A 15,518-nucleotide genomic window follows, 5' to 3' on the forward strand; every position below is an offset into this window, starting at 1 on the left:
ATTACGAGCGGCGCATCTGGAAACCAGTAAATCTGTCCAGAAAACGTCTTTCCAGCGAAATAACTCCTTTTGAATGATAGCGCGGTAACTAAACCTCCGTGGATTTTTGTTTCCTCGCGGCGATTTGTGCGGACTTCATTAGGAAAAGCTAACCGTTGTGGAGAAAGGAGGGTCAACGCGCCGTTTCATTAATATACATTTGTTCCAGACGTGGAGTTTTGCACAAAAGGCCTCTCTGAGGGGAGAAAAAAGTGTTGGGGAACAAGGCTTTCCTGCCGTTTCAGTTCTTAAACCTCTCTGAACGTGTGTGAAGTATTGTGTTAAAGGCCCAATCTGGGCTTCTTCCCTATTAAATGCCAAAGTGATCATTTGCATATTTTGTAGCCTGACAAAGGAAATGAGTTTGCTGGGGAAGCATGGATGCTTTGGGAGACGTTAGGCATTAAACTCCCAGTGGTCAATCGCCCGTTACTGGCTTGTGTGTGTGTAAAAGGAGTATCATGCCTCCTGCTTAAAGGCTTCTATTTTTGTGAGAGAGGAAGAGCTGAGGGATATCCTGTGCATTAAAGGCTCCCCCTACTTATTAACCCAGCATTTAGCAGCAGGATGCAGGCTGAAGCTCAGTCAAAAGAAACGACTCAACCTCCGAAGAGCAATTAAAATCTTGCACTGGAATAAATCATGCGCCGCGATAATCCTGTTAATAAAACGCAGCTTGTCCTGACACTTCGCTCATGCAGCAAACTAGAATTTAATGCGAGCGGAGGTGGCATTAGGCAAGGTAGAGGGGAGGAAAAGCCTTTCCCTCTGTGCCACTGGACGTGAAAATGTGGTTACCTTTCACCTGCCTCTCTGGCTGCACACAGCGCCGATCCTCTTGGACTGCTAATACTTCTCCAGTGAGCCCGCTAATGATTTCTTTCCCTGGAGTGAGCAGGCATCATTGAATTACTGAAAGCACTCGCAGCAGCAGCAGCAGCAGCAGCAGTGGCAGCAGCAGCGCAGCAGCTCCAATGCAGAAGCCACCAGGGCTCCTCGCTTAATCAAATCAAGGGGTGGGGAGCTCGCCAACCCACTTACTATTTTTAACCCCTTTCTCCAAGTTAGTCATGTGCAGACGCTAAAAGGGAGGGTTTTATTTAGATGCCTTCTGTAGCAGCGTCTCTTCAGTTTTAAGTCCTCGTGTAAAAGCCTTATCAGCAATCAGCGTAGCTAATACACGCGGTATGTGGTTGTTCTTGCCACGCTCTCCTGCTCCTGTGTGTTCCTAATGCAGGGCTTCTGTGAGCTCCTGTGGGTTGTTTGAGTGTCCCCCCAGGCTCACGAGGTCTCCCTCCTTGGTTCAGTCTATGTGAGATGAAGATTTGGGGACTGGTGCGTACTCAGCCGGCTGAGTCATTTCTTGTGGAAATGAAATGCTGCGGAGAAACTTTTATTTGTCGATAGTCTGGAATGATTCTTAATTTTCTGGATGTGCGCTGGGGAAAAGATCCATCTCCTCTGACCTATAAATGCCCTCAATTTGCTCCTTTATTGCCGGGTATCTCCCTTAGCGGTTAACGTAGGCAGCTCACTCCCCGCACCAATCCTGCATTCATTATTAATTACCCGGAGGGAGGCTGGCTGCTCCGCCGTGATGTTTGCACTTCCTCCTAGACAAATCTGCTCAACTTTTTTTTTTTTTCTTTTTTCCTTCTTTTCTTTTTCTTAATAGAATATAAAACCTCGAAGAAAAGCGTTGATTTTTAAGGAGACGTCATGCTTTCTGCAACTCCCCTGTATGGCAACGTTCATAGCTGGATGAGCAATGAAAGGGTCCGCATGTGTGGAATTAATGAAGACAGGTAAATATTTAAGCTTCTGGCGAGTTAAAGCACACTGTGGTTCTGCAGAGCGAGGTCTCGGAGTTTGCTCGCTTCCCTAACACTGGAGCAGAAAGCTGCCACCTTGAATCGAGATCAGCCCAGCTTGGAGGGAGGGCAAAGGGAGAGAATCAAGACGTGCCTGAGAGCAGTAGAGCAGATGCTGATTTACTATGGAACAGGCAACCTGGGTCAGTGAAGTGGGGACGCACCTAAAGCAGCCTTTGAATGTGCTTTTACAATTAATTTATTGTAGTGAAGGGGAATTAAACCAAATAGTGCACGTTTCCTTGTGGTGATTCTCTGCAGCAGAGGGGCTCGTGCCTGCAATTTGGTGTTCCCTGCCTGTGGACCAACAGCTTGTCACGTGGAATAGGATCAGTAGTTTCTGTCTCCCACAAGTGAATTTCTCCTCCTCCCCACCTTTTTTCCTGCTGAATATAATTCAATTGATGATCAAAATTACAGTGTTAGATGGGATGACACAGGCACACTGGCAGGTGTTCCCCTTCCCTTAAATCCCAGCTCTTTAAAAAGCAAAATGATGCTGGACAGAAGCTGCAGATGCGCCTCCAGTTCTCTGTGCCAGTTTTGTGTGGTTTTAGTGCTTTTCTCTCTTCTCATTCTCTGTTCTCACTGTTGTGTGAAAAGCCTCCAAAAAGCTGGTGGAAGTTTTTGGTCTTTGCAGGGAATACTATTTGCAAACATAAGCTGAAGGAAAACAGCCAAGCATCTCACTTTGCTTTCTCACCCTCCCTCCCCACTTTCCTCCCAGTTGTTCAGGGATAATAACTGTATGTGCTACTTTCAGGGAAGGTGAATCTTTTAAAAACAAATGGATTAAAATTGCATTTCTCCTTTATGGTGATGATATGCCTTTAAGCACTTCGATTGAAAGGAGTTCTTTTGGGTAATGCTGAAACTTTCCTTCTGCTGCATGTCAGTGATTTTTATCCCTGGGATTTGAAATTTGGCACTAAGGTATATTCTTTATTGGTGATTTCTGTGATAACAAGTCCCAGAGCTGCAACACTGGTATGGCACAGATGTGCAGCTCCCTCTTAAGCATGGAAGAGCTGATGTTCACATGATATTAGCGTGTGTGTTTTAATTTTATCCTCAGCAGTCTTTATGGATGGTATATAAGCAGAGTATGTTTAAAATGGGATATTCTCCCCCTGGAAAAAGGAAAGGGCAAGGAGCAGAAGAGAAGACCTTGACAAAAACTGCTTGCTTTGGAAGAGGCTGCTCTGAGATGTACTTGGTGTGTTCTTGTTGTCAAAGTCCTTTATGCTTATTTTCAAATGGTCCTTGCTTTTCAAAGTAGTCAGCATGTATGGGTAGAGAGAAGGATAAATACGTTATCTGATGGGACTTCTGTAGGGGAATCAAAATATGGAGGTGATCTCATATTGCACTGATCTGAGATGCCCAAGTAGTAAGCTTCTGTTTTTCAATAGGAAAATTCCCATTAACGATGCTGATGCACCGAAAAGCAGACTGGAGTTGAGGGAGGAAAATCACCTGAACCACAGTGTGGTAAGAAGTTACAAGCTTCATGCTGCAGATGAATTTGTGCCTGTCCTCCCCACCATGACTAACTCCTGCCCCTGGCTGTTATTATGGGGTCCATTTGGAGAAATGATTAAAATACCTTCCTGTTGTGCAGCCCTAGTGGACTTGGGCACATTGAGATTGTTTCTGTGAAACAGTGAAGTTGGGGCTTTGTTTATTGATATTGTTAATTTTTTGATGCTTTGTGATATGTGTTGTTGTATGACTTCAGATTCCTAGTTTTGCCGTTACAAATAATGCCATACAGAACACCAGCATGTGTGACAAAAATAGTTCATGTAAGCATGAAGAACATCAGTGTTCCAGCAAAGCTGGTGGGGTTTTCCTTTCTTTGAGTCTACATGGGGAGCAGCAGGTGGGAAGGAAATTTGATGGCAGACCTTTCTTCATGCTGCACCCTCAGATGCCTTGCCCTGTGAATCATGTGGCAGTGGTGAGCCCCAGAGCAGAGAGAGGTGGAGGGAGAGGTCCTGGAGGAGGATGAGGAGGAGAGGCACTCAATCCTTCTCTTTCTGGTCTCCATGCCACAGCCCACCTCTTGTTCTGGGAGAGCTGGGACTGAAGAGCTGATTGCACAGGAGCAGTGCCTCTGAGCATTGTCTCTGGGCCACTCCTGGCTGCTTGAGTCCTCACACCTTTGTTCCTGGCTGTTTGAATTTTGTATTTGGAGAGATTGGTGTTGATGTTTGTGGTGTTGTACATATTACCCTGTAAGTTCCTGTTCTCCCATTTTCCAGTGTAATCAGCCTCTGTACGTTTTCACAACAAACAGCATGTTTGCATTGTTACTGTTTCTCGTCCAAAATGCTGATCTATGTGCAGCTTGAATGGTAGTTGTGTTAGTGAGATGTGAAAGTAACGTGCTTCTTGTTCTGTAAAGGTGGATGCAACTACAGCGCATCGCATCGACAGCCTCGCAGCTCTGAGTATGGACAGGACTGGGCTCATGCGAGAAGGACTCAGAGTGCCCAGCAGCATTGTCTACTCCAGCTTGTGCGGACTTGGCTCGGAAAAATCGCGGGATGCTACGGGTTCCATAGCCAGCCTGGGATTTACTCCTGAGAGAAATCCAGAGATACAGTTTAAGTCTAATCCTCCCGAAGCGGTGGAAAGCACAGCTGTCTCTGGAAAAGCCCCGAATGGCTTCAGCGCTATATACAAAACACCACCTGGAATACAAAAAACCTCTGTCCCCACAGGGGAGACCCTGGGTTTGGACCGAGCTGCGGGTGACAGGCAGAGTCCCCTCGGTGTCAATGGTGCTAGTTACCTAAGGCTCCCCTGGGTAAACCCCTACATGGAGGGTGCAACGCCCACCATATACCCTTTCCTTGACTCACCAAATAAGTATTCGTTGAACATGTACAAGGCATTGCTACCTCAGCAGTCCACCTACAGCTTACCCCAGCACCTGGCTTACTCGCCCGTGTGTACGAACGGTGAACGTTTTTTATACCTGCCTCCCTCGCACTACGTTGCCCCTCACATCCCTTCGTCCCTGGCGTCGCCCATGAGGCTCTCGACTGCTTCAGCCTCTCCAGCAATCCCACCTTTGGTGCACTGTCCGGATAAGAGCTTGTCGTGGAAGATGGGTGTGAGCCCGGGCACGCCTGTGGACGCGCACGCCTACCCGCACATCCAGAGCAGCAAGCAGCCCCGGGTCCCCGCCGCCAAGCCAGCCCCTGCCAACTTGCCAGGAGATCCTGCACTCCTGCTGCCGCACTCGCCCCGGCCATCTCCCCGCCTGCCCCTGCCCGCCCAGGTCGGGGATGCCTATGCTGATTTCCACAAACATTTCCCCAGGATCACCACCTCTCCTTCCTCTGCTGTTACGCTCCCAAAGCCCTACGTGAACATCGGCAGTGAATTTCCACCTGCTCGCCTCTCCAATGGGAAGCTTCCCAAAGGCAGTGATGCTGGGGAGGCACCCCTGCCATCTGCCCCCCATGCACGGAAAGCTGGCCATGACAGGAAGGACAGCAGGTCGCCCCCACTCCTGGAAAAGCAGACCCCGACCAAAGACGTCACCGACAAACCGCTGGACTTGTCGGCGAAAGTGGTCGACGCAGAAACCGCCGGCAAGTCTGACCACAGTAAGAAAATTATGCCAACAGTGCTGGTGCATGGAAGGGCAGGAGGGGGGACACACTTGCCAGGCGGTGACATCGTTCAGAAAGAAACCATTTCTCCCGGGAACAGCTGCCCCATCTACAGGCCTGAAATTATCAGCACGGCGCCATCCTCCTGGATTGTACCCGGTCCCAGCCCCAATGAGGAGGCTGGGAAGAATGTCCAACTGAAAAACAAGGCACTGGACTGGGTTATGCCGCAGCCACGGAGCTCCTCCTGCCCCAGGATGGGTGGCACGGAGGCCGTGGTTGGCAGCGTTTCAGGGACGGTGTCAGCAGGGGGACGGCCAGCGTCGGCGTCACCAGCTCCCAATGCCAACGTGGACTGCGCCAAGACGGCGCGGAGCTCTGCAGAGAGCACGGCCTCGGTTATCCAGCACGTCGGGCAGCCCGTCGCCGCCCCTGCTGCCAAACACAGCAGTAAGGTGGCCAAGTCCTGTGCTCAGGAAGCCAACTTCAAAGCGACTGAGACTGCCCTGGCCTCCAGCCCCATCTTCCTGCCACCCAACGAGGCGTTTCGCTCCCCGCCTCTGCCCTACCCCAGGAGCTACCTCCCATATCCAGTGCCGGAGGGGATCGCCATCAGCCCTCTCACCCTCCACGGGAAAGGACATGTCTACCCTCACCCTGTCTTGCTGCCCAACGGCAGCCTCTACCCCACCCACCTGGCTCCCAAACCCGGCCTCCCTTACAGCCTGCCAGCCGGGAGGGGGGAGTTCATGACCTACCAGGATGCTCTGGGAGTGGGGATGGTGCACCCCATGCTGTTGCAGCATTCAGCTCTGGAAATCAATAAGGAGGAGAAGACAGAACGGAGGTCACGGTCTCACGAGAGGGTCCGCTACGAGGACCCGGCTCTGCGGGGCCGACTGCCAGAGCTCCTGGAGAGCGGTGGGAAGACGCATTTCGAAATGCCCAATGACAAGAGCGTGAAATTGCACCAGAACTCTGGCCATAGTAAAAACTCTGCAAAAAGTGACAAACACCTTTTCCCGGATCTTCTGCGAGACGAGCAGGAAGCTAAGAGCGAAGCAAACGTGACGAAAGTCAGCTTTGCTACAGAAAGCAGTAATCAGACTAATGACCCTACAAAGCACAAGGTAGAGCAGGCATCTCAGCACAGAGATTTTATTGTAATGAGAGAGGAGTTTGGAAGAAATAATGATGTTCACGAAACCTATAATTTCAAGCAAGCCCAGAGTTCATCAGTGTTCGGCTTAAGGAAAGAAGATTTATCTGTGAGCCAGCCTAAAGAGAGAGTGGCGGTCCAGCCTTCTCCTGTTTTCTTGGAAGGCGCGCACGAGAGCGATGCTCCGGCTCTGGCTTTTGGCAAGGTGCAGGAGGACGCGAAGCCATTCTGCATGGGGACCGCGCCGCCGAGCATCGATGCCAGCCAGACCTATACCAAAGAGGGAGCCGACGAGGCGGAGTCTGCCGACGGCAAAGCGCTGAAACCCAAGCCGTCCAAACTGGCCAAGAGGATCGCAAACTCTGCCGGTTATGTAGGTGACCGATTCAAGTGTGTGACCACGGAGCTCTACGCTGACTCCAGCCAGCTCAGCCGGGAGCAGCGGGCGTTGCAGGTGAGCCCGCGCAGTCCAGCACCCGCCGCGCTTGCTGTCGGTATTTATTTCTCTGTTGCGAGTCACAGTTGAGTTTTTAAAGTTGAGAGAAGCAACGCAGGTGGGGAGACCAGAATGGCTTTTTTGTTGGGGCGTACTGGCCATAAATTGGTTTTAAATAGCAAAGTGAGTTTATTAGTGAGAGTGAGGAAATGTAAAGAATATGTGTGGCTTGTAGGTATGTATGGGCTAGCCAGCTTTAAAGGGCTGTTACTAAAATCTGATACAAATGTTAATGCACGTTAATGCAATGTTTGTGCAGTTTTGAGGGGAGTTGGACAGGCTTGCATGTTACCTTGGCTGTAATTTCTGAGCTGGCCTGTGGTGCCAGCCAGCACAGCATACCCAGAAGTTTTGATTAGTATGCCAAACGTGCCATTGGATGGTGAGGAGCTGCAGTCATGCATTAGTGGGTCTCAGGCAACGTTGGTTCCAAGTGAACGCCTAGGGAAGAGTAGGAGTGGTATTGAGGTTGATGCTGAGGGATGATAGACAGATATTGTGTAGGAATATTCTTAGGGTGTTTTACTTTTAATGAAGGGATGAGTTAAGCCAAATTGTTTTGCATTGTTAAGAAAAGAATTGGTTTATGCTTATAAAAATGGATGAAATTATCTAAATGATCCATTGAGTGCCCATTTTAATTACATAGATGGAAGGATTACAAGAGGACAGTATTTTATGTCTACCTGCTGCTTACTGTGAGGTCAGTTCTTCAAATTTTTATTACTAGACTCTTACATAAACCTTTGAGTTAAATTTCATTTCCAATACACAAAGGGAAGTTTGTGGGCCATGGTCGTCTTTTATTCATTGTACGGTTTTGTGTTGTTGTTTTTTTTCCTTTTTAATTTTATTTTATTTCTTTTCGTTTTTGTCTCTTTTTACCTCCAAAATGGAATGTTTTTGTTTTATATATAATATACATTTATATATAATCTTTTATATATATATACTTATATATGAAAGAATTGTGTGGCTATTTGCTTATAAGATGCTAGAACACTGTTTTACAAGTCAGGTGTGTTAAAATCCTACCCTTAGCTGTTTATCTGAAACCCTGGTTTTGAGTCAATTTTTCTTTGGAAATGCTTTCATATAAGGTAAGGTGTAAATGAAGTAGTTTTTATTGCAAGACTTTTTTTTTTATATCAATTCTCTTTCTAGCGTGCAATGATGCGCTTCTCAGAGTTGGAGATGAAAGAGAGAGAAGGCCAAACAGCTACCAAAGACTCAGAGGTCTGCAGATTCAGCCAGGCAGATTGGGAAAACTTGAAAGGAAACAGTGAAAAGAAGCCAAAGTCTGTTGCTCTGGAAGATGCCATTGCTGACCAAAATGACAATGACAGATGTAAGCGAATTTAGATGGCTTTCTGAAGCGTGTATGTGTCTCTTTGCCATGGCAGCTTGCAGCAAAGCAAGCAAATCTTCGTGTTCTCGCTGTGTTGCTGGTGAAAGTCACTGACCTCATCCTCTGCAGGTGCCGCCACGGCTGGTACCCTCTGTGCTTGTCTTGGGGCTTGCAAGTTTCTGGTTGCCATTGCACCTGCTTTTCGGGAGATAGTTAACTGTCTGTCACTGCCTTAGAGAGATCCTCTTTGAACTGATGGGGTACCACACCAGCCAGTGAAAGCAAAGGCCCAAGGTTATGTTTTACATACAGAAAGGATATGGGGGAAGACAGGAAAGCAAGGAGGAGTTCAGCTTCCTGAAGTTGCAGTAGCACTGAGATATGCCAGAATTTTGCAGTCTTCAGAGCAAGGATGGAGGGCAGAAGAGTGAAGGGAAGTGGGGAAGGATGTGATCTGCAGGCTTATGCATAAAAGCTGGCAGTAACAACTCCAGATGATAAAAAGTTATTTTCTTGGTGACTTCTGCAGTGGCTGGGAGGTGTGTGAGGGACAGGTTCTTGCAGACAGAGTCTGTGAAACTCCCAGTGATGCTGTCTCTCCCCTCTAGGCTGTTACAGGGTGTCAGAGGACTATGGAAAATGCAATGTCCCAGAAGTAAGATAAAAACTAAAAAATGGTATTAGGGGACTTTTTGCTACATGCAAGAGAGATTACTTCTTTTTTGTTTGCACCCTTGGTAAGCATATGGCTTCTGTCAGTTTCCACCTTTTCTTTGTTTTTTTGTTTTACCTAGGTATTTAAAGAATGGATCAGTTCCTTCTGTTGCTACTTTGTTTTGAACAGCTCAGAAAAAAAGATCTGTGCTGAAAGCATTGCAAAACAAGGGGAATTGTACTGCAGACCGCACTGTGTGTGTGTGCGTGGCTGTGTAACTCAGTGGTTAAGTGTGCTCTTTGGTAGGTGGAGATTCATGAGTAGGGCTAGTAGAAAATTTCATTCAGGCAATTTAATAACTTTGAATTATTGTTCTGGTCTTTGGTTAAGCTTTTGGCAGGGAGCATGCTGGTCAATCGTGCTTGCTTGGTTACTCACCTAAATTCAAGTTACTGTGGCATTGCTATCACTGAAACAGCCTCCACCAAAACTGGTGTGGCAAAACAGCAAGGGAAAGTTTTAATTGTGGAAGTGGAGAGGGTAGCAGGGTGGGGAGAGGCAGGCTGAGCCTTTTCCTTCCCCAGGCTGTATCGAGGCAGCTGTGGGGAGGAAGGCACAGCTGCCTGTGCTAAAGCTGCGAGCTGGGCAGGCTGCTGCCCTGGCTGTCCCCCCTGCAGCCTCCCTTGCTCCTCAGGGATGCCCTGGTGATGCCCTCTGTTAAACCCCACCCTGGGTGTGCAGGAAAGCTAGAGGAGCAGCAGCAGTCCTGCTGGCTGGTTCTGGCTGCAGAGAGGGTTCAGCAGAGGGGGGATGATGGGCTGTGGAGTTGAGAGGGGGCACAGGGGATGAACAGAGAGAGGGAAGGCAGGCTTGCTCAGAGACATGGGGCTGTGGAGAGTATGAGTGTTAGAGCACAATTGTATGCTGAAACCCCTCCCCCATCCTTGCAAAAGGCTGATGATATGGTTTGTCTGTAAATTCACTGTTTAGTGAGATCTCTGGCACTTGAATCTGCTGGCTAAAATTTGTTTGAGACTGTTAAATAACTGTTGGAAGCAGGGAAAGCATGTTCAGTCTTATGTTAGTTCATTCCTCTCCTCTGCTAATTAGCTCTGACTTAACAGGCTATTTCAGACTTTGGCCAAATGTCCAAACTCCTAAAAGCACGGATCTGTTCTGCTGAGGGAGCTCCTTTTTTTTTGTATGCCGCCTGGGCAGCAGCAAATACTTACTGGTACAGATTCAGGTCTCAGTAAAAGTTTTTTATCGTGGTGGTTCACCTCCTGCCCCTCGGGATAGCAGCTGATAAATCAGGAAGCCGAGTTTCACACCTCTTGAATGCCTCTACTGTGGTGGCTTGGGCTCTGTGTTGGGGCTTGAGCCACCAGCAGCAGCCCTAATGCATCTCTCACTGAGAAAGTGGCAAAGGGGAGATGAGCTCTGCCTCCCCTTCCTCTGCTCTGGGAGCCAGGGCTGCTGATCCTTTGCCTTCCCTTTGCCATCAATTTCTGACCACGCTGTTGGTGTGTTTGGCTTTAAAGCTCCTGATGGTTTGCAGCCTCTCGTGTTTCCTCTCCGCCTCCTGCGAGCGATCTTGCTGCTGGAAAAGTTTCCCTGTGTTTGGTGTTTGTCTGGCGCTGGCTTGAAAGCGAAACAGCCGTGCCTTTACCGGTGTGAGGAGGGAGTTTAGGAGTGAAACCAGCGGGCTGTTCTGCCCGCACTGGCAGCGCTTCACCTGCCTGATGCAGAAGGAAACTGCATCCAGAGCTGTGACTGTGGCACGGAGCCAGCTCCAGGGCTCCCCTGCTGCCGCCGCGGCCGCGCTTGGCACGGAGCTCCAGCGCCGATCGGGCCTGGCAGCTGCCTGCCCCCTTGGCTCCTCTGAACCTGCCCGTGCAACAAAAGCCTAAACAACACAGGCAGGTGATGCTTACAGAGGCATTGCATGGGATGGAAACTGCTTTTTTTTTCAGCTTGTCCTAGGAATTGCTGGTTTTCCTAGCTGTGTTACACATGTATAGATTTTTTTGGAAGCACACGAAGGCACAATATCCGGTTCCTTAAACGTTTCCTCTGACTTGGCAGTGTGTGATTTTCTGTACTGGGAGTCTCCTTAAGTTTGAGCATTGAGCCTCCTGGACAAGGGTAAAAGAGGTGGGCTTTTGTTTTGTTTAGCTTTTTGTTTTGCCTTTTTTTTTTTTTTAAGGCAGGTAGCTGTGTTAGCTAATTAATGAGCAATTAAAGCCGATCAGTAAATTAGAAGTGCTTCAGTTCTCTCCCATCTCGTCTGGGTTTTGCTGGGCATCTGAGAGCGGGCATCTGAGAGCAGCCGCAAAGCTGCTTTGTTGCCAAGGTGACTTGTAAATGTTGCTGAGGCAATGCTGCTCCAGTGCATTTTCATAGCACAAACATGATAAATTATGGGATGCATATGTCATGAGTCATAGGATTGTTCAGAGATCAAGTGATTTAAGCTATTGGCACGGACACACGCATCAATACGGGCATGTGATGATCGCATGTCGGTTCATAACAAAGCTCTTCCAGAGGTTCTGAAAATCATACCCGAGTGTGAAAGAGTGAATGAATTCTACAGACTGTGAATTTCTTGACTGGGGAGCATGACTTCACCTGTTTATTTAATTTTTCAGGATGGGAGACAGTGCCTGTTTAAGCCTTAGCTGGGCAAAATTACCCCAATATATTAGAAGCCTGATCTTAAGGCAGGCATGAGGTCATAAAGAAGAAGTTAAAGCAGTTGGTGTGTGTGAAGGTAGATGGTGCAATGTGCCAAAACACATTGCACAATTGATCTCAGCATTGTAGTGAGGTACCAGTGTCCCTTTGCATGGTGATGCCCTGCTTTTCTTTTTTCTTGCTGGGCTGTGTGTGCCCTGGAACAAATGAAAGATGGAGGCAGTAAACATGTCCTTTGCCTTGGTCAGTTATTACCTTCCTGCCACAGGACACAAGTGGAAGAAAAAAAAAAAGAAGTCTGTGCACTGAGAGTGGTGGTTGCTTGTTTGTGCAGTGTGGTAGGTTTGAGCTGAACACAACAAATGCAGAAAGCTCCCAGGCTGAGGTACTTGGAGGGAAAAGTGAGATCAACTGGATTCCCTCTGCCCCATGGGATACTCAGAGTTGAATTCTGAGGATACCTTAGGGAATTTCTTACTGTTGTTGTGATCTCCCTGCTGAATACTGGGTTTTAGCATTTGGATAGTCATTACTGTTCTTGGATGAATAAAGGGTGCCGTGCATGTAAGTGAGCGCAATGAGAGGTTGCTCCAGAGAAGAGGAAAGGCTGTTTTTAGCTGCCATGTTATTTGAACAAAAGAATCTGCAGCTTGAACACTAAGATGTGTTTCCTTGTTTGCATCGAATGGGAGGGTCTGGTCTTGTTGACAGCAGTTGACAGCGACAGGAAGATGGAAAAATGAAAGAAAGTTTTTTGGGTGGGGTGTTTGTGCGTGTCTGTAACTGCTGCTTGTGAGATTGTAACCTGTGCACTGAGAAGATGTTGCTTCAGACAGAAACCAGCTGTGAAGAAGCATCTCCCTAAGTCTTCCTTGTTTCTAGATTGGTAGGACAGTGAGAGATGGTTTGAATTGTTGGTGCTGGTTGTCACAGCTGGTGTGACACTGGCAAATACTAGAGGCTTGAGGAGGGAACACATTTAAGAGTTTAATCTCCTTACTCATAGAGGTGTGTTGCTATGAGAACTCAGCATTTATCCTGTGTTTCTGGCTACCTCGCCACTGTTTGAATAATGATGATACGAGAACTCCCAAGTATTTTGTTGTTGTTTTCTTCCTCAGGCAGAGAAAAGGATGTTGTAGATACATGACACGGGAAGGGGGGTGGTGGGAACAAAAGCAGATAAATTCTCCTCATCCTTGTTGGGCACGCACGTTATGCTTACGTGTCCGTGCTTCTTGTTGACATTTGTATCTCAATTTGGGGAGACATTGCGTCTGATCCCGGTTGCTTGCAAAACAGTTTGAGGACGGAGCGGAATCCGGTGGTAAAATATTAATAGAGCCTGCTCTCCGTGAGGCAGCCACAGCTGTGCCGGGGGGAAAAAGGAAAAACCTCTGGGCTTGCGACGTGTTGGGGCAGGCTGCGAGGAGAGCCTGGCGCCCGTGGGTGTCCCCAGCCGTGAGTGAATGAGTGAGGGAGCGAGGGAGGGAGTGACCTTTGTGCTTTGGCGCTGAAATCCGGCTGCGGGAGCGCACAGGCGAGGGCACGTCCCGCGGCTCCCGGGCTGCTCCCGCTCGGAGCAGGGTGGTTACACAACCGGGATTAGTGTGCGGAGATGGAGATGGAGACGCCGCTTCCCTGATGGCCTTACTGCGGGAGCGGGACTGCACAGCGGGATTGGACAGCCACGGACTGCACAGCCATGGATTGCACAGAGGGATCGCACAGCCGCGCATGCAGTGGGCGGCCCTTGAGAGGGATTTCTGGAGCTCTGTCCCCTGAGCGTCCCTCTGGGATGTCACCTGGCCAAGGTGTCACGGAGCTGCTGGCAGCCAGGGCTTTTTGGATGAGCCTCAGTAGGTGTGTGCTGTTCTTGCCAGCACGTGGAGCCCCGGAGGAAGGCTGGCAGTGACAAGCTGTTAGCGAGGGCTCTCCCCTCTTTCATTTTTCAGCGCAGTCTGAGCGAGCGGCGCTCGACGTCCCCGTGCCAAGTCCTCTTGCAGATAGAGCAGGAATTAATCTGCAGCAGGTTGCTTTCGGTGGTGGCAGGCTGGAATTAGCTTGCTGTTTCCTGCAAGCCGTAAAGATTAAGACCATCACCCCCCCCGCCCCCCCCTACAGCCTGCTACTTCCTTTGACCCTGCAAGAGCTTCTCTGGGAATTGGTCAGGATGTGCCTGCCTTTTCTCAGTCCAGACAGTGTTAGGAGCAGGAAAGCTATCCCAGTGTAGTGACTCTCGGCGTGAACCATGGGCTGTAGCTGTTGGTGCTGCTGGAGATGAGAGTGCTCTAAGACAGCAGGGGTGTGGCTGAGAGTGCCCTTACCTGATCTGTTCAGGGAAACTGACCACAGAAGTATAATGTTTCCTTATGAAAGGAAGAAAATAGCAGATTGCATTAAAAATGTAAAATGAAATCTGATAGACGCGTTTATTTCTATTGTGACACATAAAACGTGGCTGGGCCAGCTGCTTTTATGCTGTGTGAAACAGGACTGCTGGTGCTTTTGGTGTGGTTATAGGGCACAGCTGTGGGGCGGCGTCCTCGTTCCAGATGTGCGAGCGCAGGGTGCTGCCAGATTCATTCTGCTCTGGGGGGACTCTGCCACTCAGAGGCACGGCCACAGTAAGCTGAGATACCTGTTCTCTGGAACATCTCAGCGCTGTTGGCTGGGAGAAGTGTGACAAAGTGCATTTTGAAGTCTTGGAAGGAGCATGTGTTGGCCAGACGGCCTTGTGGAGCATCGCGTCGCTGAGCAGCGGAACAGCCCGCGCCTCCCGCCCGCTCGCCTGCAGAAAATCAGCTTTTGTTTTGATTTTTCTTGGCCCATATCTTGTGCTGTTTTACAAGCAGCCCTGCAGGCAGCTTCCCAAGCAGTGTAGAAATTATGCTGGGGTGTCTTCTGGTGCCGACAAACATTTCCAGAGCCCTTGGTGCTACTTGGAGCCATTTCCAGATTGTGGTGAGGAGAAAACTCATCAGGGAAGCTTCCCCTCGCCTTCCATTGCGGACAAAAGGTATTCTGGGGACAGTCGTGAAACCAGGAGGGGTTGGCAGAGCTGTAGGAAGGTGCTGTCAAGATAAAGTGCGATAGAGTTTGGCTGCCTCCAGACTTTGCCAGTGGTAGGTCTTGGAGGTTGCAGAAGGGTAGAAGGGGTTACAGGGCATCAATTTAAGCCCTGATAAGGGGGTAGAAAAGTTGAAGGCCAAGCTGGACAGGACAACCTGTAAAAAACTGAGTAAAAGGGAAAGAGGATCTGCAGGAGGGAAGGGCAACAGAGCTGTCAGGAGTCCAGGTAGGAAAGCAGCAAATGCGTTTGCAGGAAGGGAGGTGGGAGAGGGAGGAAGGGCAGGAAGGAGGAAGAAGAAAAGGGACAGTGAGCCATGGGGAAGAAGGATGGAACATAGAGTTTGCCAAACAGCAGCAGAGGTGTGGAGTGTTGGTCGGCCAGGAGTGCTAAAACACGTGAGAACCCCAACTTGTTTGTGGGAGTTGTAAATAGGAGCTGATTGTCTGTGTTGAAGTCTGTACTGCATCTCTGCCTAACCTTGCCTTTGCTAGCTTGGTTAAACCCAGGAAAATAACGTTGCTCAAGATGGTGATTAAGTGTAATTTAAAATCAAG

The 15,518-nt window shown here is 48.9% G+C and overlaps 1 protein-coding gene across 6 annotated transcripts in view; it reads left to right on the forward strand.

Annotated features, from left to right (window-relative positions):
* BCOR (BCL6 corepressor) overlaps positions 1-15,518 on the forward strand; it is a 59,321-nt gene that overhangs the window by 17,979 nt on the left and 25,824 nt on the right. For 5 of the 6 annotated variants that reach the window (XM_054291316.1, XM_054291317.1, XM_054291315.1 and 2 more), the window contains 5 exons: positions 1,715-1,844; positions 3,323-3,401; positions 4,318-7,149; positions 7,841-7,894; positions 8,356-8,539. In XM_054291316.1, the coding sequence (XP_054147291.1) occupies positions 1,759-1,844; positions 3,323-3,401; positions 4,318-7,149; positions 7,841-7,894; positions 8,356-8,539 (3,235 nt within the window). In that variant the 5' untranslated portion in view covers positions 1,715-1,758. The remainder of the gene's footprint in view (positions 1-1,714; positions 1,845-3,322; positions 3,402-4,317; positions 7,150-7,840; positions 7,895-8,355; positions 8,540-15,518) is intronic. The other variant, XM_054291318.1, reaches the window with a different exon arrangement.

This window comes from Melozone crissalis, unplaced genomic scaffold, assembly GCF_028551555.1.
Source record: "Melozone crissalis strain CALT ecotype California unplaced genomic scaffold, PUWL_Pcris_2 ptg000090l_1, whole genome shotgun sequence".
In the NCBI taxonomy this organism is placed as follows: Eukaryota; Metazoa; Chordata; class Aves; order Passeriformes; family Passerellidae; genus Melozone; species Melozone crissalis.